Genomic DNA, 13461 nt, shown 5'->3' on the forward strand with positions numbered 1-13461 from the left:
GTTACCTTTTCTGATGTATGACATTCTCACAGGAGTGAAGTGATACCTTTTTGTTATCTTGATTTCCATTTCTCTGACAATCAGAGACTTGGAGCATTTTTTCATGTGTTTCTCAGCCTTTTGGATCTCTTCTGTGGTGAATATTCTGTCCATGTCCTCCCCCCATTTTTGGGTGGGGTTATTTGTTGTCTTGTTGTTGAGTTTGGCAAGCTCTTTATATATGTTGGTTATTAAACTCTTATCTGATGTATGGCATGTAAAGATCTTCTCCCATTCTGTGAGGGGTCTCTTGGTTTGGGTAGTGGTTTCTTTTGCTGTACAGAAGCTTATTAATTTGATGTAGTCGCATAGGTTTATACTTGCCTTAGTTTTCTTTGTAATTGGATTTGTTTCATTGAAAATGTCTTTAAAATTTATGCAGAAAAGTGTTCTGCCAATATTTTCTTCTAAGTATCTGATAGTTTCTGGTCTAACATCCAAGTCCTTGATCCACTTGGAATTTACTTTTGCATTTGGTGAAATACAGTGATTCAGTTTCATTCTTCTGCATGTTTCAACCCATTGTTTACAACACCATTTGTTGAAGAGACTGTTTTCCCCATTTAATAGTCTGGGCACCTTTGTCAAAGATTAGATGTCCATAGGTGTGGGGCCTCACGTCTGGGCTCTCAGTTCTATTCCACTGGTCAGTGTGTCTATTCATGTCCCAGTACCAAGCAGTTTTGATGACAATGGCCCTATAATACAGTTTGAAATCTGGGAGTGTGATGCCTCCGGTTCTGTTCTTTTTTCTCAAAATTGGCAATTTCTATTAGACCATAGAAATAAATATTTTACAGTCCAATATGTGTACTTTTATAAACATATTTCTTATTTTTATAAAGGTTTTAATTTTTGATATTTTAGTTATTCCTCAACTGGAGTTTCGTTTAATCACTAAGTATTTTATTAGTCGATGTAGCATCCTACATAAAAATATGTTTATGATTGGAAATTTTATTTATTGAAGCAGAAAACCTAAACTTGCTAAACAAAATTATGGAGCCAGTCTTCCTTTTGACTTCTTTATATACTGGATATTTCATCCCAACTTTAAGATTAAATATTTTCAGTACAGATTCTGACATAGTTCCTCGTCATTCTGGCACACACGCTGCTTCTTCAGCTTTTTTCATATGTGCCAGAATTTTATTTTAACACAAAAGCCTATTTCTTTGGAGCTACCATCCTTTATTACCAGTAAATCTTGGAATAATTAAAAGGAACTTCCTATGTAGAGGCCCTTTAAATCACTTTTCAAATTAAAACCAGAAACTAGCCTTTTTATTTGTCACATTTAGTGAATGTGTTATTATACATTACTTTCATTATCTTGAGCTAAATTGTTTCCAGAAATTTCTTTAACTTTTTACAGACCCAATAGTCTAGTAAGAAATAGAAGTAGGTGGTCCAGGAGGTGGCACAGTGATAAAGCTTTGGACTCTTAAGCATGAGGTCCCAAGTTCCATTCCCAGCAGCACATGTGCCAGAGTGATGTCTGGTTCTTTCTCTCTCCTCCTGTCTTTCTCATAAATAAATAAAATCTTGGAAAAAAAAAAAGAAAGAAAAGAAATATAAGTACCAATTTTCTTTCTCTTTATCGTTGTTACTGCTATAGGGCGTTTGGCTAACTCTTTTTGTTTTTTAATTTTTATTATCTTTATTGGATAGAGACAGCAGAAAATAATAGGAAGAGGGAGATTCCTCTCTATCTAAGAGAGACAGAGAAACACCTGTCGCTCTGCTTTACCACTCATGAAATTTCCCCCTGCAGTAATGTGATCATTTAACCAGGCATACCACTGCCTGGTCCCCTGGCTAACTCTCCAACGATCAAATAGGTTCTCTTCTTTTTTCCTTTCTCCCTCCCCCGCTGCATTTTAATGACTCCCATCTCCTCCCAGAAGAGGTTTTGAATCCGTGTTGGCCCTGACATTGAGGAACCTGTATACTCAATTTCTAAATTAAGTGGTTTTATTATATATATATTTTTAAATTATTTGTATAATGGAAACACTAACAAGATCATAGGATAAGAGGGGTACAACTCCACACAATTCTCACCACCAGAAATCCATATACCATCCCCTCCCATGATAGCTTTCCTATTCTTTAACCCTCTGGGAGTATGGACCCAGGATCTAATATTATAGGGTGCAGAAGGTGGGAGGTCTGGCTTCTGTAATTGCTTCCCCGCTGAATGGTCATTGACAGGTTGATCCATACTCCCAGCCTGTCTCTCTCTTTCCCTAGTGGGGCAGAGCATGGGGAATCGTGGCTCCAGGACACAGTAGTGGGGTCATTTGCCCAGGGAAATCTGGTTGGCATCATGGTAAAGTCTGGTAATGAGGCTGAAGGGTTGACATTCCACATCTGACATCTCTAGACACAGTTCAAAGTGAAGCATGCCAAGGTGGTTCTCGTATTGATCAGTTAGTATGAACTGAGAGAAGCATGCAGAAAAGTGAACCCCACCCTAAAGTTTCTGGGACTAGAGGAAATATGGGCTTTATAGAGGAAACAAGAGGTTCCTGCTGTCTTAGGGTTAAAGAAGGCAATAGATAGTTATTGCTATAATCAGATTATTTTGCAATTGGGTTAACTTTGAAAATCCCATTGTTAGGATTTGCTGTATCATACAAGACCTCACCATAATTTATGTCCTTTGATGTCATTTACATATAGCTGTATCTTATAAAGAAGAGCCACCGGTTGCTTCTGTTCTCCCTGGTCAACATTTCAAAGGGCAAGTCGTTGATAGAAATGTATTAACAGTTTGAGCCTACTGTTAAAATTCAGTCCAATTACCAGTTTGAAATCTTAAGTGCTTAGATTGAAGGAACATATACTCAGCCTATGGTCTGTGCATTAAAAAGTTTGAGAAAGGGGGTCGAGCGGTAGCGCAGTAGGTTAAGCGCACATGGTACAAAGTGCAAAGACCAGTGTAAGGATCTGGGTTCGAGCCCCTGGCTCTCCACCTGCAGGGGGGGGTCTCTTCATAAGTGGTGAACCAGGTCTGTAGGTGTCTATCTCTCCCCCTCCTTTCTCCATTTCTCTCTGTCCTATGTGGCAACAACAACATCAGTAACAACAGTAATAATAACCACAACAATGATAAAAACAAGGACAACCAAAAAAAAGGGAAAAAGTTTGAGACATTCAATCAATTTTTCCCCTATTAGATATTTTTAAGTTTGATTCCTGAGAATGACTTCAAGCCTCATGCATGTGGGATACTACAAAGCAGCCTCCCAGGCCAAGCTGTTTCATTTCTTTTGTTTACTTTGCACTGTTCCACTATGTATGGTGCTCCTTCATGAAGCACACATCTGTTGTTGGGGCTCAAATTAAGGGCCTCATACTATCATACCAAGTGTTTTTATTTGGGGCTAAGGGCTGATACCAGGCAGATCAGAGAATGGAGGAAGCACAGCAGCAATAATTCTTCTCTCTAGTACCTAGATTTGAAAGGGAGAGAGCAGGAGGAATCAAGGCAGTAGTGTTTACAGTTTAGAACTATGACTACTCCTGAATCCAAAACTTTCAGAAGGATGGCCAAACATAGCTTTAATTCTTTTGTGGGTAGTGGGACCTGAAGGCCAGGCCAAAGATTCTGGAGACCTTGAGGGAGGGGGGCTGCTGTATGTGTGCTCAATCAGGTGTGTCAGCACCTGGTCCCAAGGCTTAGTTTATTTTTAATAATCTTACAATGGGAAAATGTGAATGAGTGTGTGTGTGTGTGTGTGTGTGTGTGTGAATAACTTTTTTTTGCTTCCAGGGTTATTGCTGGGACTCAGTGCCTGCACTATGAATCCACTGCTCCTGGAGGCTTCCTTTTTTCCTTTTGTAGACCTTGTTGTTTATTGTTGTTGTTATGCTGTCATTGTTGTTGGATAGGACAGAGAGAAATCAAGAGAGATGGGGAATACAGAGAGAGGGAGAGAAAAACACAACTGAAGACCTGCTTCACCGCCTGTGAAGCAACCCCACAGCAGGTCCAGGGAGTTGAGGGCTCGAACTGGGTTCCATACACTGGTTCTTGTGCTTCTTGCCATGTGCGCTAAACCCACTACACCACCACCCAGCCCCCTTAATACCTTTTCTAAGTACATGAGTCCTTTAATGATCATGTTTTTATCAAAAAAATAATTATAGTTTTAATTTTTTCTCACATAAGACAAAAATAAAATATATGAAAATTAATATGCTGACATATCCAGCTTATCAGAAATTTGCCTGTGTTTAAATGATTGTCTGTCATATATGTCTTTGAAAACTTTTGTGGCTCTGCCTCAGTAAATTATTTCAGTTTAGGTATGGTTAACCACAAAAATGTTGGGAATTAATGGTCTAGACAGTGGAATTTTGCACTGTTTTGAATAGGCTTACATTGCCATTTGTTAAATAAAAAAAAGTTAAGGAAAATGTATAGTGAATTTCTCTGTGCTTAATTTCACTTCTCTGTTATCTTTTTTAGTTTGCCTTCAAGATAGTGTGTTGGCTTTCTGGAAGCATGGAATGCAGGGCAAAAGCTTCAAATCTGATGAGGTAAGGTTTGTCAAGTTATATCTACTGATCCCCATTATTATGTTTAGTGCCTTTACTGTTATGAATTTAATGGATTGTATTTTCCCTTCTTCTACTGTTTAGTTCTATATTTATTATATAATTTTAATTGCCACAGAGAATTAGAAAATAAGAATTCATAGTCATAATCATTTATTTGTAAATATAGTTGCTGAGCTTTCTTTTTTAAATTTATTTATTTATTTTAAAAAGGAGACATTAACAGGATAGGAGGGGTACAGCCCCACACAATTCCCACCACCAGATCTCCATATCCCATCCCCTCCCCTGATAGCTTTCCCATTCTGTATCCCTCTGGGAGTACAGACCCAAGGTCATTGTGGGTTGCAGAAGGTGGAAGGTCTGGCTTCTGTAATTGCTTCCCCGCTGAACATGGGCGTTGACTGGTCGATCCATACTCCCAGCCTGCCTCTCTCTTTCCCTAGTAGGGTGGGTCTCTGGGGAAGCAGAGCTCCAGGACACATTGGTAGGGTCGTCTGTCCAGGGAAGTCTGGTTGGCATCATGCTGGCATCTGGAATTTGGTGGCTGAAAAGAGATTTAACATACAAAGCCAAACGAATTGTTGAACAATTATGACCTAAAGGCTGGAATAGTGCAGATGAAGTGTTGGGGGGTACTCACTGCAGACTATTGTGTACTTCTGTTTTCAGGTATATATTTTGCCCTAGTTTATGGATATGTGTGAACATATGCTCTATCTCATGGGACCTGGTCTATATCTAGGTTTTGGGACTTTGTTAGGAAGTGAACCACCTGGAATGGAATTAGAGAATACTATGAAAGGAAAGGTCTCACCCGAGTGATGAAGCTGAAGAGTTATCATTCCACACCTGAAGTCTCTGGACACAGTCTGAAGTGAAGCATGCTGGGGTGGCACTCATTTTGTTGATTAGGTTGCGATCCGTGGGTGCATGCAGGAAAGTGCGCCCCACCCTAAGGTTCCAGGACTGGGGGAAATATAGGCTCTATAGTGGAAATGTGAGGTTCCTGCTGTCTTAGGGTTCAAGAAGACAAAGAATAGTTATTGTTATCATCACAGTATTTGGTAATTGGGTTAACTTTGAAAAGGCCCTTTGTTAGGGTTTGTTGTATAATACTCAGCATCTTATAGCTGTGACACCGGTTGCCTCTGTTCTCCCTGGTCTAGGCTTTTGAGAGAGTCAGAATATTAAAGATTCAGCCTATATATTTAAAAGATTCAGTCTGTGTTTTAAAAAGTTTTAAAACTGAATCAATCAATTTTTCCCGTCTCATATTAATTAAATAGTGATTTATATGACTACAATTTAATAGGAGTGCACATAAACATCATTCCCACCACCAAAAGACTATGTCCCATGCCACCCACCCACCCCCACCCCATCCCCCGGAAGCCGAATGTCCACCCTCCCCCTCATCACAGGATTTTACTTTGGTGCCCTACTCACTGAGCTTTCTTAAGTATAAATTTGATAAAAACTTTCTATAAGCTATAAATGTGTAGCTTTTTTTTAATAAGTATTGAATCTGATAGTACTACGGAAAGTCAAAGAAAAATAACTCATAATAAATATTTTAGTACCAAAGTATACACAAGACACTCTGATTATTAGCACCAAAAGTCATAATGAAGTATAGTTTATATAGTTTCTGATTCACGTCATTCACTATATTGCTGCATTAATGATGCCAGCAGATTGTTGTCATAAGATTGTCACTATATCGTGTCACTCTTGATATCTACAAAAGATACTTGCTGTTTACCGTACTGAGTACAAATTGTTTCCTATTTTTAACTCTTTTTTGCTTACCTCTTTCTACTTGGGTTTTCTGCTTCAATGTGGGCCTACCTGAAGTGTAGACCTCCTTTTATAAAGTTTTAATTTAGTCACTGAAGTCCACAATGGTTAGAAAACTCCTGACTTGTTATTTCAGAAAATTGGCTACACCTGGTATAGCATTTCATTTATTTTTTGATTCAAGTTTATTCTTCCCAGCTAGATTTCACATTTGTTTATACCAGACTGTCTAAATACTTACTTTATATTCAGAATGTCCCAACTTGAGTCCCTTTAAAAGGTGTTTTTAAGACAAGGACTCAAGTGTGAGTAGTTTATTTGGAAGCAGATTTCAGAAAAGAAATGATAGAGGAATGCTAGGTGGGGATGAATTAAATATTCCCACTAAAGGCAAGGGCACATTCCAGAACTGAGATTTGACAGTGGGGAGACTAGTGTATTTATATACCAATAGCTATTCTTATTAGTTAAAAGTCACCCTCCACACATATAAATTGCCTGTACTTTGGAATAATACTTGTATGTTGCTGAATACCTTGTATAGCTCTAGAGAAAATAGGAAAGAGGAACCCCTGATATATACCAATATAAGACCATGCTCACCACAGCTCTGTTGAAATCAGGTTGACTATTGGGGCACCACCTCACTGTGATACACAGGAAAGAGTGGGTGCTCTGCAGTCCAGCAAAGCTGTTTGAATATCAGCCTACCACTGACAAGCCCTAAGCTTTACCTCTCTGGGCCTTCATTTTTTTCCCCCTCAAAAGTGGCAGTTATAATAGCACAAAGTTTTCTTTTTTTTTTTTTGAAGTATTTTTTGTATTTTATTTTTGAGAGAGAGAAAGAGAGAAATACCAGAACACTGCACAGCTCTGGCTTATTGTGATGTGAGGGATTGAACCTGCTGGGACTTCAGAGGCCGACGCATAAGAGTCTCTTTGCATAACCATTACGCTATCTACCCCCTCCCCACAAAGTTTTCTTTTAAGGAAAATGTCTGAGCCATATTAAGCATCCCCTAAATAGTGGCTTATTTCTGCTACCAGGCAGGCAATCCAGAAAAGAAAAAAAAAGTTATTGAAATTAATTTAAGGAATTGAGTTCATCGACAATTAGCCTTCTGTTTAATAATTGCTTTCTAAATGATCTGTAAATCATTGTTTAAATAATACAGGTTTTAACATTACTAATAGGGTATTTTCTTTTATAGGTTACCCAGGAGATTTCAGATGAAACAAGAGTTTTTCGCTTATTAGGATCAGACAGGTAATTTGTGTTGTTGTTGTTCTTTAATGACCAAAAGTGTTCAGTTGTTGGCTTCTTAATGTGAAAAAAATTCTGCTTTAAACAAATAGGCAGCAGAAACCATTTCACTTAGTTACTTGTTTTTTTCTGCCCCTTGCCCCAGAATTTTCTCCTTTACTGTTCTTTCTGTTACTCAATTCTCTGCCACTGTTTTCCTCAAAAAAAAGTTTGGTTTTGGTTTTGTTTCTGTTCTTGTTTTTGCCTTCCAGGTTATCACTGAGGCTCGGTGGCTGCACTGTGAATCTACTGCTCCTGGAGGCCATTTTTCCATTTTGTTGTTGTTGGATAGGACAGAGAGAAATTGAGACAGGAAGAGGAGACAGAGAGGGGAAAGATACCTGCAGGCCTGCTTCACTGCTTGCAGAGAGACCCCCCTGCAGGTGGGAAGCTGGGGGCTCCAACCAGGATCCTTGTGATTCATACTATGAGCTCTTAACCCAGCCCCCCTAAAAAACTACTTTTTTTTTTTCCTCCAGGGTTATTGCTGGGCTCGGTGCCTGCACCATGAATCCACCGCTCCTGGAGGCCATTTTTCCCCCTTTTGTTGCCCTTGTTGTAGCCTCGTTGTGGTTATTATTATTGCCCTTGTTGACGCTATTCGTTGTTGGATAGGGCAGAGAGAAATGGAGAGAGGAGGGGAAGACAGAGTGGGGGAGAGAAAGATAGACACCTGCAGACCTGCTTCACCGCCTGTGAAGCGACTCCCCTGCAGGTGGGGAGCCGGGGGCTCGAACCGGGATCCTTACGCCGGTCCTTGCGCTTTGCGCCACATGCGCTTAACCCACTGCGCCACCACCCGACCCCCAAAAAACTACTTTTAAGGAAATATTCCTCATCCTAATTATCTTCTTACTTAAATATATCCTTGATTTTATGATACAGTTATTAATAAACATTTTTGGTTTTGTCTTTAAAAGTCATTTAAAGTGGTCCGGGAGGTGATGCAGTGGATAAAGCATTGGATTCTCAACCATGAGATTCTGAGTTCAGTCTCCGACAGCACATGTACCAGAGTGATGTCTGGTTCTTTCTGTCTCTGCCTATCTTTCTCATGAATAAATAAATAAATTCTTAAATAAAATAAAATAAAAATAAAAATCCCAGTGGGATACTTCATAAGTTCAAAAAATACTTTTAAAAAAAGTCATTTAAAATTTATTTTGTTATAAATGTATGTCCAAAAAAAGTCAACATATAACAGTTAACATTGACCAGTTGAATAATAGGACAGAACACAGGAGCAGAAGACGAGGAGAGAAAGACACCTGCAGACCTGCTTCACCACTTGTGAAGGAACTCCCCTGCAGGTGGGCAGCCAGGGGCTCAAACCGGTATCCTTATGCCAGTCCTTGCGCTAGGCACCATGTGCGCTTAGCCCACTGCGCTGCCGCTCAACTCCTGTGTTTTTTTAAGGTTTTTTTTTTGGGAAGGTATATTTATTTTCCCTTGTCTTTTTTTTGTAGTTGTTGTAGTTATTATTATTGTTGTTATTAATGTTGTCGTTGTTAGGAGAGAGAGAAATAGAGAGAGGAGGGGAAGACAGAGAGGGGGAGAGAAAGATAATAGACACCTGCAGACCTGCTTCACCGCCTGTGAAGCGACTCTGTAGGTGGGGAACTGGGGGCTTGAACTAGGATCCTTATGCCGGTTCTAGCGCTTCCTGCCACATGCACTTAACCTACTGCGCTACCGCCCAACTCCCTTTCTTGTGTTTTTATCTGCCTTTTTATATCATGCCAGGGCACTCAGGCATGGAAGACATGTGCTGTACCAGAGATAACTCCTCTGACCCCACTAGTTTTTTTTTTGGTTTGTTTTTTGTTTGTTTGTTTAACTTACCATAGCACAACTTTGCTCTGGTTTATGGTGCTGCTGGGGATTGAATCTGAAAACTTCAAACCTTTGGGGCCTCTGGTATGAACGTTACCATTATGTTCTCTCTCTAGCCCCTCAATAGTCTTCTAATTGAACTGTTCCCCACCACTGTTCCTAAGACAAGGGAAATGGATCCCTATTTCATACGTTTTGGTTTTTGTTTTTTCTTTGTTTTTATTGCCAGCAGGGTTATCACTGGAGAGTGAGTATCAACACTGAATCCACCTCTCCCAGTGGCTATTTCTCTCTTTCTTCCCCTTCTTTCCTTCCTTCCTTCCTCCCTTCCTTCCTTCCTTCCTTCCTTCCTTCCTCCTTCCCTCCCTCCCTTCCTTTCATCAATTTTATTTGATAGGACAAAAAGAAATTAATTCTCTCTTTCTTCCCCTTCCTTCTTTCCTTCCTTCCTTCCTTCCCTCCCTCTCTCCTTCTTTCCTTCCTTCCTCCCTCCCTCCCTCCCTTCCTTTCATCAATTTTATTTGATAGGACAAAAAGAAATTAATAGGGAGGGAGAGAGAAAGATAAACACCTGCTTCCCTGAATTCCCTGCCTGTTCCCATGCAGGTGGAGGTGTGTTGCGGAGTGGGGGGCTCCTTGTGCATGGTTATATGTGTGCTGAGTTGAGTGTATCATCACCCTACTCCGCATAGTGGTTTTTAAACTATTTTCAAATACTTCAACAATTTGGATGGCTACCTCTTAGAATCCTGCTTTGTTCCCTCAGCCCTTCTTCTAGTGCCTTTTTGTTAATGTTAATGTTTTGTTATACCTTTCATAGGTATTTATGAGTATTTGTTTTTAGCTTGAATAAAATAACATGATCCTAAAATGTTTTCAGCATTAAGTTCTCATTCAGTTGTTTTTTTGAGTTATAAAATTTATGTAAAGCTGAATTTGACTGTATCCTGGATCTTTATGTGACCACATGAGAATGAAAAAACGTAATACTCATTCTTTTACTTGATGTTAGTTTTTAAAGTATGCAATCTCTGTTTTACCCTTAAATGAGTCTTTTGCTTTGGTTTAATTGCAGGGTTGTCGTTTTGGAAAGTAGGCCAACAGAAAATCCTACTGCACACAGCAATCTTTACATCTTGGCTGGTCATGAAAATAGTTACTAAGCAACAGAAACTGATCTCAAATGAAAGGAAGATAACATATTCCATTGAAAGCAAAAATATTTTAAGGACAGTTCAGTACAAGCTACATTTAATTTGCTTTAACAATTATGGGTTATCTCAAATGATCTGTACTTTAAGTTAGATTCAATATTTTCTGTAGCTGGAAACAGCTGTTCTATCTCTTGCCACTGTGTGGTGGTTATATCAAGTTTGCTTAATAAAAGCTACAAGACAAATAGTCCTCTAGTTTCAGGAAACACAGTCTTCTTTTTTAAAATAAATAAATAAATAATAATAATGTTTATAACAAGGGTGCCATAATTCCCTAGATTACAACTCATGTTGTTATCTTCAGGAAGAAAAATTTAGTGACAGTTTCCTCATTTTATACTATATTTTATTCTTAATGAGCATAATTTGATGAAGATATTATCAAATAAGCCTTTCACTTTTACTTTGGTCATTCTGTATGTTTTTGTAGAATAGAATATTTAATCCTTATTTATTAATCTCTTGCTGGAGTGGTGTAATGTATCTAACTTTTGGCAAAGGAGGGTTGCAGCTTAAATTTTTTATAATGTATAAAATTTTTGTTTACCTTTTAGGTAGTATTTTGAGGGGTTAAAGGTTCAGTATATATATGCAATTTTGCTTAACACAAATCTTTTGTAAGACAGTATCATGAAAGGGAACTTTGTGTTTTCAATAACAGACTATTTTAGGATGTCATACAGAAGGTATTGATGATAGTTAAAATATTGATAGAAGGAATATGTATATCTAGATGAGACTACCATGTCTATGTATTCTTGACAAGCAGTATATACCTGTGATTTTTTTTATATTAGGAGTAATACATAAGAAATTATGTATTATAAGAAATGAATCATATATATATATATATATTATATTATTATATATATATTATATATATATATATATATATATATATATATATAATCAGCCCTTTTGGGGGGAGTACTTAACTGCCCATGATATGTATTTTTACATTTTTAATCTTGGGTTTTTCACATATTTAGATATTCCTTGTGAGTAGGCTTAAGAAGAAAAATCTTTAAATGAAATTGAATTATTGATGGGATAGCATAAGTATTACAAAAGCCAGTATTCTAAAAATAAGAGAGGATATAGGGCCATTCTTAGTTTACTTCTTTTTTGCTATCATCATTATTCAAAGCTTAAGTGTCATATTGGTACCTGATAAAGATTAGCAGTAATAAACAGTTGTTTTATTCTGACCAATTACTTGAGAGGAAAACAGTATAACTATCTCATTCAATTTTTAACAGTTCTATAAACTAGGTATCACCTCCATTTTTTTTTTCAGATAAGGAAATAAGGGTTTAAGCAAGGCTAAGAGACTTATGCAGTTCACACAGCAAGTTAGTGGTTGAACCAGACCATGAGTCTTATGACTCTGCTCTTTTCACTATGCAATTTGCAAGCAATAAAATGTTACACAAATGAAATAGCAAGTATTTCAATAAGTGTGTGACTTGTTTATTTGGGTTATGTTAAATGGGACCTCTGAACCAAGGGACTCTAGATACTATACAGATGGCAGGGTGCCATGCTCAAAGTCAGTATTCTGGCTCGCTCTCTCTCTCACTGATTCCTAGAAGCCAGGTCTTTCCATCCTGATAATATTGGAAGTTTTCTGTGTGCAATCTGTTTAGCTACATAATTGCCATGAAAGACAAGAGTTGACATGCCCACCACCCTCTGCATTCAGCATTATGATAAAATTGCAAGAGCTGTGAAAATCATCAGCACAAAAATAAGCAATGGAATACAATTAAAAATCCAGAAAGAGATCAACATTTAGTAATTTTGTGTGTGACAGATACATTGAAGTAAAGTGAAGGCAAGGCATACTTAAACAATGATGAAAAATCAAAGGAGGGTGGGAGAGACAGCATAAAGGTTATGCAAACAGACTCTCATGCCTGATGCTCCTTCTTCTGTGCCCCAGTATGGTTCCGTAGCCCCCATGTCCACTTGGTCAATTCCAAATTATATTCCTCCATGAGGATAATTTCTGGAACCATCTGTTCCACCCCAGTTCCATGGCTGCCAGCTCTTAGCAACATGGCCCCGCCAGATATTCGTCGGGATGCAGCATCATCTAAGTTCATTTCCCACGTCAACGCTCGACCGGACCTGCCAATATACGCGGATATCTTCGCCCACCCTGTTCAATGTCTCGTCACCCAATCTGGTCCCCTATGCCTGACTGAACTTCTCTGTTCCAGTCTCTTGGAAACAGAGCTGGCAGTCAGCTGAGGTAAAGAACAAACACCTCATCACAGACCCCTGCAAGCGTCAACCCGGCTTTGACCTAGCACGTTATGATTGGGCCCTCCTCAATCGCTATCGAACAGGCCATTGCCAGTGCGCCGCTATGTTCCATCGCTGGGGAGCCAGAGACGACCCAAACTGCCCCTGCGGCTACAGACAGACTATGACCCACATAGTCAACGACTGCCACCTTTCCAGATTCAAAGGAGGTCTCGAAACTTTACATCAGGCTCAACCTGATGCTGTTGACTGGCTACGGAAGAAGGGCAAACGCTAGAAGAAGAAGAAGCAGCTCCTAAATCCCAGGTTCAATCCCCCACACCACCATAAGCCAGAGCTGAGCAGTGCTCTGGTGTTTCTCTGTCTCTCTCCCTCTGCTTCTCTCTCTCTGCATTTCTCTCAAAAATAAAATAAATAAAATATTTTTAATAAAAAGAA

At 38.8% G+C, this 13461-nt stretch overlaps 1 protein-coding gene across 3 annotated transcripts in view; it reads left to right on the top strand.

Annotated features, from left to right (window-relative positions):
* MAP4K5 (mitogen-activated protein kinase kinase kinase kinase 5) overlaps positions 1-12203 on the top strand; it is a 147129-nt gene extending 134926 nt beyond the window's left edge. For all 3 annotated transcript variants that reach the window (XM_060174994.1, XM_016193736.2, XM_060174995.1), the window contains 3 exons: positions 4517-4587; positions 7617-7672; positions 10617-12203. In XM_060174994.1, coding sequence (XP_060030977.1) covers positions 4517-4587; positions 7617-7672; positions 10617-10704 — 215 coding nt within the window. In that variant the 3' untranslated portion in view covers positions 10705-12203. The remainder of the gene's footprint in view (positions 1-4516; positions 4588-7616; positions 7673-10616) is intronic.
* Positions 12204-13461: the final 1258 nt, after the last annotated feature.

This window comes from Erinaceus europaeus, chromosome 16, assembly GCF_950295315.1.
Source record: "Erinaceus europaeus chromosome 16, mEriEur2.1, whole genome shotgun sequence".
Lineage (NCBI taxonomy): Eukaryota > Metazoa > Chordata > Mammalia > Eulipotyphla > Erinaceidae > Erinaceus > Erinaceus europaeus.